This window comes from Glycine max, chromosome 8 (genome assembly GCF_000004515.6).
Source record: "Glycine max cultivar Williams 82 chromosome 8, Glycine_max_v4.0, whole genome shotgun sequence".
In the NCBI taxonomy this organism is placed as follows: Eukaryota; Viridiplantae; Streptophyta; class Magnoliopsida; order Fabales; family Fabaceae; genus Glycine; species Glycine max.
The window spans coordinates 41,280,238-41,298,030 of NC_038244.2; the positions used below are offsets into that span (position 1 = coordinate 41,280,238).

Consider the following 17,793-nt stretch of genomic DNA (forward strand, 5'->3'; position numbering starts at 1 on the left):
GGAGATGTGAATGAGAAATTTGCTCAAATTAGTCCATTTTTTTACAATTTTTACTATTAAAGTTGTTTTTATATTGTTTGAACTAATCTTCAAACTAAGGATGAACTTTCACAAGAGTAGCTTTGGGACGATTGGAGTGGACAGAGGTGTGGTGGAGAGGTATGCTAGCATGTTGAATTGTAGAATTCTTTCTATCCCTTTTGTTTAATTAGGATTACCCATTGAGGCTAACCCTAAGAAAATGGGGATGTGATAACATGTTATTTATAAATTTGAAATATTGGCTATTTGGAAACACAAACACGTATCTTTTGTAGGGAGGGTGTGTCTTATAAATTCAAACATACCTTCTTTATCCTTTTTTATCTTTCTTTCTTCAAAATTCCTAAGGAAGTTTGTTCGTAACTTGTGGGGATTCAAAGGAGATTTTTGTGGGACAAGTATGACGATAACAAAAAAATTGCATGGGTGAAGTGGGAGAATAATTGTCAATGGAAGAAGTTGGGAGTCCTAGGAGTGAAAGATATTTTGTTGTTTAATAAAGCTCTTTTGGGCAAGTGGCTCTTCTTTGGGGAGTATGTGGTAGAGAGATTTGAAAAAGATGTGTGTGGGATTCACTAAAGAAAATTGGTTTGATAGAGGGATCCAATGGAAAGTTTGTGTGGGGTATAAGATTAAATTTTGGGTAGATGAGTGGGTGGAGAGGGAATGCTTGACACTTATTTTCAAGATTATTCCTCATTTTGAAACAAAAGAAGGAGGTTGTCGGGAATATGGAGTTTTGGAGGAAAAATTGTTGGTATTGGGATTTGGGGTGGAGAAGAGATACTTTTAAGTGGGAGGGTGAGCTTATTTTAAAACTAAAACTTCTTTTGCAAATGTAAAGTTCACAAAGAGGAAATTGACTTTGGATTTGGTTGGATAGCCCATCGGGTGAGTATTCTTCAAAATCAGTTTACTTATCACATTCCAAGTAGATGGATCAATGGATACAAATAACATTTTTGTGGAGGTATGGCGGTTGAAGATTCAAAACAAAGTTGTGTGTCTAATAAGGAGAGCTTTCAAGGATAATTACCTACTAAAGACAACTTTATGTCCTCTTTGCCATCAACCGGGTGAATCCCTATACCATATTTTCTTATATAATGTTGTCATGAAGGTTTGGTACGAATGTTATAGGCGAATCTCTCTAGATTTTGTTATTGTTATACACGATTTGCTATATCACCATTTGTTATTATCTGTCACAATTATTATCTCTATCATCAAATAACCACTTGTCATCGCCACCATTGTTCATTAACAGTTATTGTTAGAATAATTGATATCATTGTCATCACGATTGACTATCGCCACCACTATGATTACTACCATGAGTCATCTTTGTCATTATAACTATCATTGTATTTTCTTGTGTTGTCACTCCACATCCATTGTGGCCAATTAACTATAATAATCATTATATTAACTAACCCAACTAAAAAAGATGTAGCCACTAGTGAGTGATTTGTATAGTTTAGATTTAAACTTTATTAGTATTAAAACTTGAAAACAAAAACTCAAAATTGATTAAATTCATATTTATTCATCCGTTTTCGCCTCATTTTTTTTTTCAGTTTTTTATATCTAGTTTGATTTTGATGGACTAATAATCTTCCCTACAATGAAAAGAGTAGGAATGCGAAAAAACTGAAGATCCATTCATGCTTAACTCGAATTTTGAAGTAGTTTAAGTTCATATAGTTTTTTTAATTTAAATCAACGATGTTAAATCTTTATTTTCTCACTTATTCGGTTGGAGAAGTTAAGTCTGGAATTGAAACCACTAAAAGCAAATATGTTCGATGCCAGAAGCAAATATATTAATTACCTGGAACTCAAGCATTCACCCCAATGAGACAACAAATGTTGACAAATCCACATTGTTTGTTTTGTCACATTCTAAGCAAAAATCAAATCAAGGGAGGAAAAGAAAGAGGTTTTGCCTACCAAGAAAAGGTGGTTGGTCCTTCATTTAAATAAACCATGTTTAAGCATAAACTAGACAAGTTTGCGAGCTGCTTGATTTGTTATTAGCTAGCAACTATAAATTAAACACCTAGTGGTGGGTTCCTTCGTTTAAATAAAAATTCAAATGGTGGTGGTGGGGTTCATGATATAGTTTCCAATTACTTTATTCAAACTGTGGTAGGGCGATTGTAAAGTAAGTAATGAATGTGATTTGACGTGTGATAGAAAATAAGTTGATAACAAAGTTGACAAATTTGTGACACATGATATATTTATTAGCATAGCACATCATGCCTAAACCTAAACTAGTACAAATTCAAGTGTGGTTTATTAGATAAGTGTTGTTTGTTAACTACTGAGCTTTAACTTAAATCTAGAATTAATTTCCCTTTCATATCTAATTAAGCATTTATTTCTTAGTGTTGTAAACCCTTGATATTGTGCTCAATTTATTCTGTATGCATATATAGATTTGAACACAGCACGAGGAGTTTTTACAACAACAGTCACTTAGCATGTTCATCAACTACTTATACTTTGCTTACAAGTATAAACTAATTATAATATTTTCTTATTTTTTTATAACTTCATAAAAAATATTGGATCTAATATAAAAGTGTATGGCTAATAATTTTTTATTAGAACAATATTAGAATACCTTTTGTACATAATTAAAATAATAAGTATAAAAAAAATAAAAGTACTAATATTTTTAACTGAAAACATGTATTTATGTATGTACTTAAAACTTAATGAATATAGCATTTTTATTAATATTTTTTATGCTTATTAAGCATTTATTTAAGTATTAACGATTTTATATTATGAATATAAATGTATTATAATAACTAAAATATTTTTTCTATAATTAAATTAAAAGTAATGTAATATAATCATAATATTATATCGTGAAACGTGTACTTTAAAAGCACGCATTAATCTTTTTCTTTTTTTATCAGTGACTTTTGAACAAAATAATATTTAATTAAATTATTTTTATCTTTTAAAAATATTATTGTAAAATAATTTAGATGCTTATAAACATTTTATTTTTTGTATTTAGTAAATTATTTGTAATTAAAAATTATAATTTTTATTAATTAAATAAGTTCATGTCATATATAATAAAAAGAAGAAACACGAAAAAGGAAAAAATAAAAAGCAAAGCAAAAAGAAAAGAGTGAAAGGTGGGAGGTTAAAAAGAAGTAATTTTAATAGTGATTGCTTTTCATATGTTGTAATAGACAACATTAGTGCAATAAGTTATCTTAATATATTATTCTTCAAAAGTTTATCATCATTAAATCAAATATAATTACCACAAAGCAATTGGGTCATGGCGTCATTGTCAAGCAAGCGAGATTTTTAAGTATAGTGATTGCATGGGAGACACAAAGGTGAGGATTAGGCCATTTGTGTTCACGAATTTGCCTCGGTATTTTTGGAACAAAATAGTCTGAAAATTGAATGGCTCTAATTTATGGTTAGGAGATGGGGGTGTTCTAATTCAGTATGCTTTGAGGGAGTTTTGTCTATAATGTTGTGGAGGAGATTATTATTGCTAGTCAATTGCTGCATTAGAGTTTTGTTCAATACTTTGTTAGTTGTTGCATTGGCATTTGGACTCAGGCCAAATTATGAGATAAAATTATGTGCAATATGCATGCTGCAGACTGCAGTTGGTTGACTTTTGTGGTTGGATTTCGGTGTAATTTGTCACAATAAGAGCATATCCAGTGAAGGTATTTTCATGATTTTTTAAGTTAAGAAACGGTTTCTTGTGAATTCTTCTGCATTCGAACATAATGACCTGACAAAGTGGGTTCCTTAGTTGCTAAGGATAGTTTCTTATATAAAAAATTCTAATGTTTGAATTTCTTGTAATTTTTTTACGATTTCTTGTATTGGAGTAAAATTTTACATGAGTTTTTTATGAATGATATGGCACTGTGAAAACCACAAAAAGTGATGCTCCAAGAGCATTTTGGCATCACAATGTTTGGCAAGGGGTATTGTGGCACATTACATTTCTTTTGGCAAGTGATATTATTGACGTAAGAATATCATGTGTCAAAAGTCACAACGGCTTTGTATTGACATGCTTGGTCAGGGGTTGCTGTAGCCAATTTGATTTGGATGTACTACACTTGGTCATATATGGTATATTTTTCATTTGGCCATCTTACTATTAAACAGGGGAGTTGATAGTGGGTTTTTTGGGTGTCATATTTGTAATGTTGTCTTGAATTGCGTACATCTCGTACTCAATTCATGTTTTGATTCATTGATGAATTTTTGGCTTACAGAGAAAATATATAAGAATTTTTTACTCAATATTCTATGTGTAAATGAGTGCACAAGCACATAAGCATCAATATTAAATATTAGTTGAAATTTATAGGGGTTTCATATTTATTATCTCCAAAATATGGGGAAATTTTAATATGGTTCACGATATTTATATTCAGGTGATTAATTTTTGTCTTGATTAAAAAAATAAATTTACAAATTGTAAATATTAAGATTATAAGAAAGTTAACCATAGAAATAACAAATAATATGAATTGAAGCTTTTTTTATCGATAGGAATTAAAAATGGTATAATGAGATTTATAACATTTACCATCTTACTTAACTAGTTGAATTAGACATTTTTAGTATATGAATTAGAGTTTAATAGATATGTATTATTTTTGTTTTAAAGGAAAGATATGCATTGTTAGTATAAACGTTTTTAAATTATCAATCAATTAAAAATTATTAATATGAAATTTAAGGAAATCATTATAAAATTTAATATAAAAACATATAACTTGTTTGTATATATATTAAGTTAATAAATTGTTGTAAACTTTAGGATAATAAGAAATAGTTTTTAGTATTTATTATCGTAAATATGAGATGTATTTATACCATAACCTATTAGTTCTATTTTTATCTTTTCTTAATGTTATAATACATAAACTAAAGTATATAATAATATCTTCATTTGTATTAAAATTTTATTGTCATATATCTTTCATCTTTTCCATGTGTGTTATCATTCTTGTTAATTAATTTCTCTTTAATTTATTCTTTAATATTTCCTCTACTATAACTATTTAAAATATATAATCAAGAATAAATAAAAAAAGATATAACTAAAAATAATAAATATATTAATTAACTTTTGAGCAAATTTCAGCTGCATTCCTCGAGATTTAGTGTAATTACAAAAAAAAAAAAAAAAACCTCATATTTTTGTACCATTACTTTTGTCTCCATTGTGGGGATGTTACTACATGTTTGAGGGAGCGTCCCATAAGTGTAATGTTTTCAAACTCAAGGAAGAATTAATATAAGAAAAAAAAAATAATAATAAAATTATATGTAATTACATCAAATCAGTGTTGTAATTTATTCCTGACGTTTTTTTCTGCAAAATGAAGAGAAACTTTAAGTACGACTAATCTCCAAACCAAGAATTAATATCATAATCGACCCAAATGATCAAAGCTTGTAAGATAACTAGAAATCCCACCAAAGAGCCAAATGCCATAATTAGGATGGCTAAAAAAAATGAAGTGTCCACAATACAATGAAATACATTGGGCCAATAGAGATTACAACTCAATTAAGAATAATAATAAAAAAAGAACTTTTTCGGTGTACAAATTAAAACATTTAAATAAGGAATATAATATAATTAATTAACAAAGGAGAGAGACCGTGTTTTCTTCGGAATGTAGTAATGTCCAAGATAACTAACTAAGACCAAAAAATGGCAAGTGGCATGCATAAACCTTAAGCATAGCTTTGTAGCTTTCTTCATCAATAAATTAACAACATAGGAAACCTTAGGTAAGTGACAATCGTGCAAAACTCCATCAAACCCCTCTTCTGTGCCACAGTTGCAAATTGCAATGACCAATTGAGCCACAATATGAATTCTGTGAAGATCGTATAGAGAAATGTACTGGCAGCCAAAGGCCAAGCCAGTTCTTCAACTTTGATATAGTGGCTTATTGTGTTGATGTGGAATTAGTAACCCAATACTGCTTGACAGCAACAAGCACCTTCTCAGGAACAAGAGGACCATCCTCATGGTCAACCATTTTAGTGTCCCATCTCATTCCTCCAACTATTTTCTTTACCTTAATTAGCACATCTACTTCGTCGCGGAATATGACAGCACCTTCTGGTCGCAAAATCCGGTCCATCTCCAGAAGTATATCTTCGGCCTTGCATCTGGCATTTAATTGTCATACACACACTTGAGGCACAGAAAATGAACATACAATTGCTATAAAAGGAAACTCAACTAAATAACAAGTGTCTCTGCTAAATCCAAATATGTTATAATCTTCAATTACAGGATCTAGTCAACATTAGCTCATGATTTTTTAGGTGAACATGAAGTATCTCCTAGCCAAGAGTCAAATACTGATCCTTCAAGGTACTGAAATCCATTTAAGAGGTTGATCTTTTTTAATAAATATTATTCTATATAGACCTAAGAACTGAACTCCTTGACCACATGTTTAAGCAACATGGTTATCTAACAACCATACCATACCATGTTGATAACATTAGCTCTTCATGAGGCCTATTTAACTTCTAAGACATCCAATAACCCATTTTTCAGGTGTAAAATTGACTTCTGAATGAAAAAAAAAATACATACATACATACATACATACATACATACATACATACATACATACATACATACATACAAATAGTTATAGAACTATCACTATAAGATGTTATCGCCACCTGATTCCCCACACAGCATCATAAAATATCAAACAAGTTGTGCAGAACTTAGAAACAATGTCATGACAATATATAATCTAGTTTCACATACTGGTTACTTGCAAGAATCATTATTTCTACAATGATAGGATTTAGAGCCCGAAATAGACACAATCAAGCACAGAAGTGTTTTTATTTTTTAACCATATAGTAGTTAGGCTCAACACGAGGTCACTGCTTCAATGCAACAGGTGAAGTTATTTTACCAATTTTTGAGGTCAAATCATCTAAACTATAATCACAAGCTAATCAATCAGGCCATAAACGGGATGAAGAAGTGAATTCAGTTTCAATTATAAGTTAACAAGACAAATTGTTTAATCGTGACCAAAGAAAAACCTACTTATCCTTGTACAGACTAAAGACACCATGGGCGTGAATAAGGTCATATGTCCTTGGATATGTTGAAAAGGCTTCACACCTGGATGAAAAGGAAAAAAGGGGAAAATTTGTGACAAAACTGACTATTAAATTTACAAACTATGGTTAGACACAATTGAATACAGAAAAACACAGTTTATTGCATTGACAGACTTCTTCACCCCATAAGAGGTAATTGAGAAATTATTAAATAATAGTACGTGATTTGTTTAGTCATAAATTGTATTTCAATACTTTAGATTAAGAGCTGACATAAACAAAATAGGATCTACAAATTATGAAACCATACCAATCATGATAGATGCCAATAAGTCCTCGCTCGTATATCACACCCAGTGTATTCGCCTCAGCTATAGTAGGCACAACATTCATGACCCATAACTTTGAAGAATGAATAGCTGCTGCAAAACTACCCAATCCAGCATTCATATCCATAATGTTGCGATACCTTCCCGAGTCCAACAGTCTATTAGTTTTCTTGTAAGCTTTTACGTGTTTTTTCCACTTTTTGTTATCATCCTGGTATGTCTCAGAGGAAACTCCAGGAACTAAGCCACTAGCAATTCTGGGAGGAATGGCATATAGCCTGCTTGGAAATGGTTTAAGATTCCCGCCAGTAACTTTAGGAGTGGGAGTAATGCAGGCCTCCATTTTCTTATACCTATAGCCACAGAACAAAGCCATTCCAACTCAGTACACTACTTATTTCTGAACAAAGTCAAGCGTTGCTCACATTTATAGGATTTTCAAAATTAAGATAGACAATAACAAAATATGTAAGATGTGTTAATATCAACTAGACAATATCATCTCTTTATCCCACCACTATAGTTTTCATGTATACAATTATACAAACATGAACATGTATGTTTGTTGTATGACTAGTAGAAACAAATAAAGGAAATATCAATAATGAACCATTAAAATGTAAAATTATATAACTAATAAGGGAGCATACATACCAGACATCATCGGCATCTGAGGACTCGCAAAATTCCACACTAGAATCATCTTTTCTCCTTTGACATGATTCAGAGTCTACAACCTTTTGCCAAATGGCCATTTCAGCCTTCTCTGACCTCTTCTCCCAGCAAAGTTGCTTAGCAGTCTCTTCAATCTTTCTTTGCTCTTCCTCAAGTTCTTCCTTAGGTCTCAGCCAGGATTTGTAGTTAGCCTTCCAATTGATTGGAGGACCCGAAAGCACCCAATAACCACCAGGCCTTAGAACTCGATCAACTTCCATCATATAAATTCCATCTGCAAATGAAAAACCCAAAATGCAATTTTAAACAGCTGCTATCAGAAATAAAACAATACAAGTAGACATATCAATTATCAAATAGAAGCAGGAGAAACAAGAACGAACAGGAAAACAGTGCTTTCTAATTATTTACAACAAGTAGATCATAGATTAGAAGCTAGTGTTGAAAGTGAAGTTCTTACTATTTGCTCCCCAAGGAATCAAACAGCGAGAACAATGAGCCATATCAAAGGCTCTAGAAGGATAAGGCAACTTTATGGACCCCAAAACACCAACAATAGCAGGGACACCCCTTTCAAGAGCAAACTGTACTTGTGCTTCATGATTGTCCCTTGGTGCAAACGACATGGCAATAACATTTCTGCTCCAAAGATATGCACCCCAACTCGCAACCTGAGAAAACAACCTGACATGAGAATATATTGCTAAAAACTAATGAAGCAAGCATGAAGCTAACTATCAGATAGCATATACAAGAACAACAACGGAGATTTGACAAAATTCATCTGAAATTAAAGATGGCAAACATACCCCACAACCAGTGTCTAGTGCTGTCCTCACTGTTCCATTTGTTATAGGTATCACAGATGCAATTTGATCAATATATTTATCAGCACCTTGAGGAAATTGGGTTCCGCCACCAGGGAATTTGAACACATTTCCCTCGTATTGGATCCAATTCTGAATAGCCTTCTCAACTGTAAGGCTCTTGTAGGGAGCATTAGCATACGGAACATAATCACGGCTCTTCGGCCATGGAAATGGTGTTACATACCCCTTGGGTGCAGGGATCATACACTGCAACTTCTCTTCTTCTGGGGGGCAGTGTCTCTCTCTATAGACCATGTTTTCTCTAGGAAAGGTCATGGCACGCTTTTGATCTTGACAGGGAGTGTAATCGGTATAGCGAGCAGCACATGGCTCAAATACCTTAGGCTTTGAATCAGCTTCATCAAATTCGTTAACTTCTCCACCATGGTGGGAATCAAAACTTAAATTTGGAACTATATTACATTCTGTGTTAGTCTTAGTAATCTCCAATGCTATGCTATCTCCCTTTCCGAAACCACTTCTCTGCCACGCACCTAAAATATAGAAGAAACAGCACAGACCAACTACTATAAAGATCTGCACAGAACTTCTAGTCCTACCATCAGCTGAACTTGGTTTTGCCATCTAGAACCTGAAAAGGGTCAATTCTTATTCAGAACTACAACACCAAGGCTGTAATCCACAACATCCACTCAAGATCTGGCATAAAAATCTCATGTCAAAGCAAGATACTTGCTTATAATGAAGAAAACAGACAACTTGCAAATTTATGATACATATTAAAGAATAATCCAACTCTTGACCATTAAATCATCAGCCATCACTTAATTAACATTGAAAGTATAAAGCTTTCCAATTTCCATAATTGACAAAATTCAGGTCAATTTACTTTCAACCACCTTTAATTAGTCGGTGATATACAATAAGAGTTATCAAAGAAAAGAAAAAGATAGTTGTGAAACAAGTTTCAGATCTGCTCAAAAGTCTCAAGCTTAAGCTCCATAAGTTTCACGTTATTTCTTTTGGCTTTCCGACAAGGAAAACATAAGCATTTAAACACTATCCAAAACAACCCAAAACGTTAGGAAAACATAAAGACATCTTAACTAACCCAGTAGGTGAAAGGAACACGAACTTTAACTACCTACTTATGAAGAAAACACACGCAAGTTCCACAAAAGACCAAATTAAGAGCTATAAACGAATACCCACGAAAGCTAAGTAAAGAAACACAACTTCAGCTAAGTAATGAAGCATAAAAGACCGAACCTTGGATCCCAAGAAGAAAGGAAGAGAATTCAAAAAGACATAGACAAGAAAAAGAAGAAGAAAGGAAGAAATTTTAGATGATGGGTCGAAAGTTGAGATCTCTTACGGACCATATGAAGGTGGGGCTTGAACACTGGTTTGGAGATCTGGGATTCCCAAGAGAGAGGAGTTAAAGAAAGAGAAAAAAATTGACAAATGTTTTTTTTTTTTTTCTGAGCACCAAACAATGATGAATTAGCCTTATCCTTGATGTAATAATAAGTGAGAGAGAGTCAATAAAATCTACCAACTAGCTAGCAATGATATAAAAAAGCATATGTACTACTTTCTGAAATATGGAATATGAGGAAAAATTCTGGTTAGTTTGTTTTAGTTTAATTATTAGTAATTTCCATTTTGATTTCAAATATGAGGTTGTTTTTTTTTTCGACAGATTGTGTTAAATATTTAGAGAAAAATTGTCTTCTTTTTTAAAAGTTTAAGAGTTATGTGATATCATTTTATTTAAGATATATATTAACGTGATTATATATTTAAAATTTAAATTTGAGATTATTGTTAAATTAGACTAATTTTATGTTAATTGATGTATGTTTTCGTATTTATAATATTATTTGTAACAGGCTTATTAGTCCTAAAAAAAATTATCAGCATTAATAATATTACTTTTGATCTTATAAATAAGAAATAATTATTTAATTTATTAAGACCAATAAAATTAATCAAATTAATTAATTTATCATAAATTTTAATTTTATTTCAAGATTACTTATGACATTAAATAATTTAAAATATGATTATTTTTAAAAGATAATTTTCAACCAATGAGTATTTCTTATTTTATTAATAACTCAGTAATGCACTCAATGGGAGGAAGAAAGTTATCATTAGGAGTAAAAAAATTAATAATAAATTAATCTATTGTTTGTTATGATTAAAAAAAATTATTAACTTTTGTTTTTTATATATAAGATTGGAGGTAATATTATTTTTCCAAAATAATACACATGGTCTCAAGAAAATAAAGAAAGAAAAGTGGAAAAAATGAAAAAGAAAAAGCGACCAAACTATGTGTTCTGCGGGGAAATTATTTGATGATAGTCTTATAAGCACGAATAAGATTATTTTTCTAAATAATACATGTGGCCTCAAGTAAGCAAAAAAGAAAAAGCTACCAATCCATGTGTTCTGCTGGGAAATCTGAGACTGTATGCACTTTTTCTTTATTTATTTATTTATTTATTTTATTCCTTGCTCTCCCCCTTCTGTTTATTCCTTGGAAGAGATTGGTGCATGTTAAGTTTAGTTTAGCCTGTTTAGGATATCTTAAAATACAAATCACGCGTTTGCTGGTTAAATAATAGGAAATAAATATATAATAAGTTTTTTTTTAAAGTAATAATAAGTTAATTGATATTCGAAGAGTCAGATGAAAAGTAAAATATTAATTTTGAGTTTAAAGTTGAAATCAGTTAGAGTTAATTTATTAAGCTAAAAGTTTTCATTTTGCAGTTATTCTCTTCATTTTCATTATCAATAATATTATCTTTTGCATTTCCAAAAAAATTGCAGTTATTTTAATTCAATTGTGTGCAGTTGAAAATTATTTAAATTTATGCATTTAGGACAATTTTTAATTGATTTTATTAAATCATTTTTAAAATTAAATATTTTAAAACTGTTCTTTATTAAACATATCAGTTGGATTTGGGGTGAATTTAATTTAATTTGTTTTTAGTTTTAATTGTTTGAATTAACAATTATATATTTGTTTATTTATTTGAATTAACAAATTTATATTTATTCATATGTACATTTTACTGATTTATGATTAAGGATTAAAACCTATTACCAATTAAATAATTATTTAAGCATATTTAAAAGAGTATTATCATATATATTCAAATGTCTGTCGTTAAGAATGATTGGAAGGTTATAATTTGTACGACAATCTCACAATAACATAGCCAAAGTTACAATTAAATGTGTTTTGGGAAGATAATATGACGATTAATTACTTAATCAACTTAGAGTGTGTCATAGACCATCTGAGTTGCTATGTTCTTGAGCATCCATATTGTTTCTTCTTCTTGGTCATGTGAGACAAAATTATTATAGGTTTTTTCTTCTTATAAAACGTTAAAAAATAATATAATAAGAATATTGTAATTCATTTTCAGTTTAAATTTATGATTAGGGATTAAAACTATTTAAGTGTATTTAAAAGAGTATTATTGTATATATTCAAATGCCCATCTCATTGAGAAAGATTGGAAGGTTATAACTAGTACACTAATCTCACAATGACATGGCCAAAGTTACAATTAAATGTGTTTTGGGAAGATAATCTGATGATTATTTAGCCAGAAAAGAGTGCCATGGACCGTCTTAGCTATATATTGTGCCCTGAGTATCCATATTTTTCTTCTTTTTGGTCTTGTGAGACAAAATTATATTAGATTTTTTCCTCTTATAACACGATAAAAATGTAATAATATTATTGTAATTCATTTTCAATTTAAGTCTGTGATTAAGGATTAAAAACCATTAAGTGTATTTAAAAGAGTATTCTCATATATATATATATATATATATATACAAATGCTCGTGGTTAAAAAAGATGGGAAGGTTGTAACTTGTACTGGAATGTCAAAATGACATGACCAAGTTATAATTAAATGTGTTTTAAGAAAATAATATGATGATTACTTAGTTAGCTTAGAGTGTCATGGACAGCCTCAACTGTGTCATTGAGCATCCATATTGTTTCTTCTTGGCCATGTGAGACAAAATTATTTTAAGTTTTTTACACGTTAAAAACATAAAGTAATAAGAGTATTATAATTCATTTTCAATTTTAATTTTATGTTAACAATGTTATGAAAGAAAAAAGATACGAAACTTAAATTAATAAAATGTATATAAATAATAAATAATATTATAGTTTAATTATTTTGTTCTTCTTATTATTATCGATCAATTTGTTTGAATTTAATGTATTTATCTAAATTACTTCTGTTTAAAAACATAATTTTTTATTTATTTTAAGAAGTAAATTTTATATTCTTAGAAAAAGTGTTTTTCTTAAAAAACATTTTTTTTATTTTAAATAAAAACACTGATAATATATGTTATAATAATTATGTTACGTTATATCTTTGATAACATGGTAAAAAATAACATAAAAAGATTTTAATATAAAAAAATATTACTCCGCCTATTCTAAAGATATTCTAGTTAAGAGATCAAGACGGAATGATTTTTAATAAATAAATAAATATTATGATGCACTTAATTTTAATATTTTATCATAGTTTTCAATGCATTTTAGTATAATTTTTTTTTATAGAATGCATTTTTGTATAATTGATAATAAAAGCTTTTATTTATTAATTCAAATTTAAACCTATATTATATTAAAATATGTATAGCATTCATATGTGTTACTTAATCACATTTCATTGATTTTTTATTTATTTATTTATTTATTACAACATATATGTCCTAATTGTACATTTAGTCTTAAAAGAAATTAAAATTAAAGGTGAAAATGAGATGGCCTTTGGACAGTTGGACTTACCTTATTGAAGTCACTGAACAGCTGCCAATTTTGATTGTGCGTGTGGGTCCTACACACTGTCAGTGCGAAAATCCAGCTAGGTATTTGTAATTGTAGGAGGACGCGTTGGGAAGACTTTTAGTATATGTAATATTAACATAAATATGACGAAATATTATTTACTGAATTAAAAATATTATTATTACTATAGATTTTTTTTAAAAAAAAAGATACTACTAGTATAAATTTAATAAATATAAATTACCTCAAATTGAATTAAAATAACTTAAAATACTGTATAAGCTGATCTCATATCCGAACTACATTAAATATAATTCCTGTATCTTAAATTCATCAAAATTAATTTCAAATGGATAACAGTTAGAAATTAAAGCAGAACATGACCAAACTAGTAACTAGTCCAAGTTAATGTCGCCAAAATTTGGCCCATAAGTTAATAATTGACATTTGGGTCATAATTAAGTTTGGTCTTAATTTCATCTAACATCAGATAATATTTTAAATTTTATAATTTTTATAAAATTATAAGAATTTATATTTTTTTATACTAATACAAAATTAAGAAGTATTTTACAAACTGTATGAATCTTTATAAAGACTGATAAATATAAAATTATGAAATTCAAAAACAATAATTCATGACTTAATGTAAGCAGGAAAAGGTAAAATAAAATGAAGATAAAATAAGCTGGAATGTTTATTGTCACTCTAATGTATCCATTACTACTCTTATTTAAATAATTTGATTTAGAAATCCCTTTTCTTTCTAATTAAATCATTTCTATTTAAAAAATCCTTTTTCTTCTTAATTAATCAAATAAATGGTAAGAATGTTATAGATTAAAATTGCTTATACTAGAGTGACAACAAACGTATAAAAGTGACAAATAAACATTTTCAAGCAACCCTAAGAAATTGGTAATTGTGCATATGACTTAGGATTTAAGGGAGAGATCAATCCTTGAGCTAAGACTTGGAGGAGGCACCGACAGGACAGCAAGAACAATAGAACATGATAGTATTTTATTGTAAAAGACAAAATACGAATCAAAGTTAGATCTAATCGCGCGAGTCCATAACAAATTTAGAACATAGATTTGTCTGGAGTTCACCCCTCGAATAATCTATTCCATATTTTATTCTTAAACCTTAACTATATAAAGCTAGGATGTTATTTGTTTACACTCAAAAAATCCCACTTTATTTTTATATAACAAAAAAATATCGTCCAATCAAGCTCAATTTTGAGATTTGTGGTAAAATTATTTTTCTAATCAATATCTGTGTTTATATATTTATGGCAATAAAAAAGTAATGTCCTGTTCTAGTTTATATATAAAAGAAATTATTTTTCACCGGAATCCAAATTCGTGTGTCCCTTCTCCATGCACAAAATTCGGGTGCACTGTATAGTCCCCCTACTAGTCCACCAGAGGGGAAGAATGAGAAATATTTTTCTTTCCAAATTTTCCCATGTGAACTCCTCTTCCCTTGCTTGTTAGTTTGTGCATTGTACAGGCCAAATGCTACCCACTTAGATTTTTTTTTCCTCTTAAGTAAATTACACTAATTACCATTAAGATTTCATAAAATTAAACACTCTTTTGTTGCTATAAATGTTTTACAAATATAGGAAAAAAACTATGTAATTTACTATTATTTTTTTCATTTCAACAATTGTCATGTAGTAACAATTCCCAACCATTAAGATTACTTAAGGTGAGTCAAATCATCAATCAATCTACTATACATTTGCAAATGCATTTAGAGGAAATTTTTGCGAAGTATCGCTCTCATTTTGTCTAGTGACTTTCTCTAGTGCAATATATTCGAAGTCAATCTTTTTATCCTTCTCAAAATAGAAACATTTCAAATTTTAAATGTCTAAACCTAAATATTTCGTTATACAACTTTTTTGTTTAAAAAAATTATTATTGGAATCTATTAAATTATTTGTACCTATAATAATAACCCATTAATAATAATATTTATTAACCTAAATTATTTGCAGGGATCAAGAATTCAAGGTTTTGTTTGTAAAGCTCTCATTTATATATGGGGACAAAATTTGGAGGAAGGTTCAATTTATTCCATCTGTGGGTTTACTCCTCATGATTTACGACGTACCTCTCATAAGTATAGAAACAATTTTCAATATGAAACAAAGGTTCTTAAGATTGATGCTAGAGTGTTGGGTGCAAATATGTTTTCATTGTTCCGTTTAGTCAGATTTTGGGTGGGGAGATTGATTTTGAAGTTCTGGTTGGTGAGTTTATCAACATTGTTTCGTTATCAACACTGTTTATATACAATTTTTTAATCTTATCTTTTGAATGATCGTGCTTAAAGATGTTATTGAATTATGAGTGGCTACGGAACTGAAAAGGAAAATGAGAAAAAATGGATTGAAGTCTAAACAAATGTTTCTTAAGTCATTGAGTTTTTTTGTACGGGCAAAAGATAGATTGCATTTTGTTGGAACCATACTTGAATGAGTTAAATACGTTCTCGGCTGTTGGGAAGACTGAAAATGTTGTTGTTGTCCAACTTGCGAAAGCTAGAACTTTCCAAGTTAAATTAAATTTGATAATGAGTTCAAATAATTGTTTTTTTTATTTTATTTTATGTATAATTAGTTTCGTTGTGTCATGTTTCTTTCGGATAGGTGATAATTGCTATGTATATTTAATTTGTACATTTAAATCATAGCAATTATCTAATTTCTTTTTTTTAATGCTTCTTTATGGCATTACTCAGTTTAGAATATGGTTTAAACCAGTAAAAATGGAAGTTTGTTTGGCAATGTTGACAATGATTGGGCTGGAAACCTTGATGACTGGAAGAGCACTATGTGATATGTTTTTTCCTTAGGCTCTAGCATGCTATGAAGCATCGACATGGACACTGGACACAACACGGACACGTGGACACTTGTAATGTCCAAAATATGGGTATTGTGTTGGTGTCGGACACTGACATGGACTCGTGTGGGACACCGAACACTACAAGAGGCTAGAGTATCCGTACTTCATAGCTAGTATGTTCTCTTGGAACTCAAAGAAGCAGGACATTGTAGCTCAATCTACTGTTGAAGCTGAATATGTAGCAGCAACGAACCAATCCATTTGGTTGAAGAAAATTATGTTTGATATGGCAATGGAGAAGCTGGACGCGACTCAGATTTATTGTGACCACAAATTAGCAATTGCCATTGCTGAAAATCCAGTTCAACCTGGAAAGACAAAGCACATTCAAGTAAAGTTTCATGTTGTTCATGAGGCCATAAAGAATTGTGAGATCAAGCTCATTCATTGTTTTTCTGATGATCAAGTTGTTGATATACTGACTAAAGCTCTTCCAAGAGCAAGATTTGAGAAGCTTAGAGATTTGCTTGGAGTGTCCATAAAAAATTTCAAGGAGTAGTGTTAATTTACTGAAATTTCTGATGTAGTTGCTGTATTTTCTGGTGTGCATTTATCATTATGCTTTATGCAGTGTAGTAAATGTGTATTCAGACTAAGTATGTTTACCTGTACCCTTTGGAGTGTGTTTTAAGTCTAGTAATTAAGATGAGCAGTTGGCTCATTAACTAGTTAGGTAGTAGAAGGCTATTGCTCTGTTTTTAGACAATATATATATTAGAAACAATGCAACTCAGTTGTTGTATCTATGAGAATATTTACGTTTTTGATCTAAACACTTATGCCAACAATTATGGATGATACTGATTAAACAACATTTGCTCTCTTTGATCGTGAAGCTATTGTGTTCTTTAACATATCATGTGTTGATATGCTTGATGATTTAGAGAAGATTTAACAACATTTGTATGCTTTATTTTTGGAATTTTTATTTGTATTCTTTAAAATTCTAATCAATAGAAACAACATTCCATTTTTTGTAGACTGGTGGAAATTCGTTGCCCAATAAGTTAACTGACATG

At 29.9% G+C, this 17,793-nt stretch overlaps 1 protein-coding gene across 3 annotated transcripts; it reads right to left on the minus strand.

The window, feature by feature from the left end:
* Positions 1-5,615: 5,615 nt before the first annotated feature.
* Positions 5,616-10,583, minus strand: LOC100796104 (probable methyltransferase PMT2). 3 transcript variants are annotated; one of them, XM_003532014.4, is made up of 7 exons: positions 10,381-10,583; positions 8,981-9,632; positions 8,632-8,842; positions 8,151-8,445; positions 7,478-7,849; positions 7,151-7,228; positions 5,616-6,240 (listed from the first exon to the last, which is right to left on the minus strand). In XM_003532014.4, exons 2-7 carry the CDS (start codon positions 9,623-9,625, stop codon positions 6,015-6,017), a joined length of 1,827 nt encoding a protein of 608 aa, XP_003532062.1. In that variant the 5' UTR covers positions 9,626-9,632; positions 10,381-10,583; the 3' UTR covers positions 5,616-6,014. The 3 variants fall into 3 exon arrangements, with proteins under 3 accessions (XP_003532062.1, XP_003532063.1, XP_014634839.1); XM_003532015.5 differs by having other exon boundaries at positions 10,271-10,496; XM_014779353.2 differs by lacking the exon at positions 7,151-7,228.
* Positions 10,584-17,793: the final 7,210 nt, after the last annotated feature.

Bases quoted from the DNA above. Each gene is read 5' to 3' on its own strand.
- LOC100796104 (XM_003532014.4), bottom strand. From the start codon at position 9,625: ATGGCAAAACCAAGTTCAGCTGATGGTAGGACTAGAAGTTCTGTGCAG. The intron at 7,229-7,477 runs GTATGGTTTCAT...CTTTTCATCCAG, and splicing joins ATTGGCATCTATCATGATTG to GTGTGAAGCCTTTTCAACAT. The intron at 6,241-7,150 runs GTAGGTTTTTCT...ATTAAATGCCAG, and splicing joins TTTAGTCTGTACAAGGATAA to ATGCAAGGCCGAAGATATAC.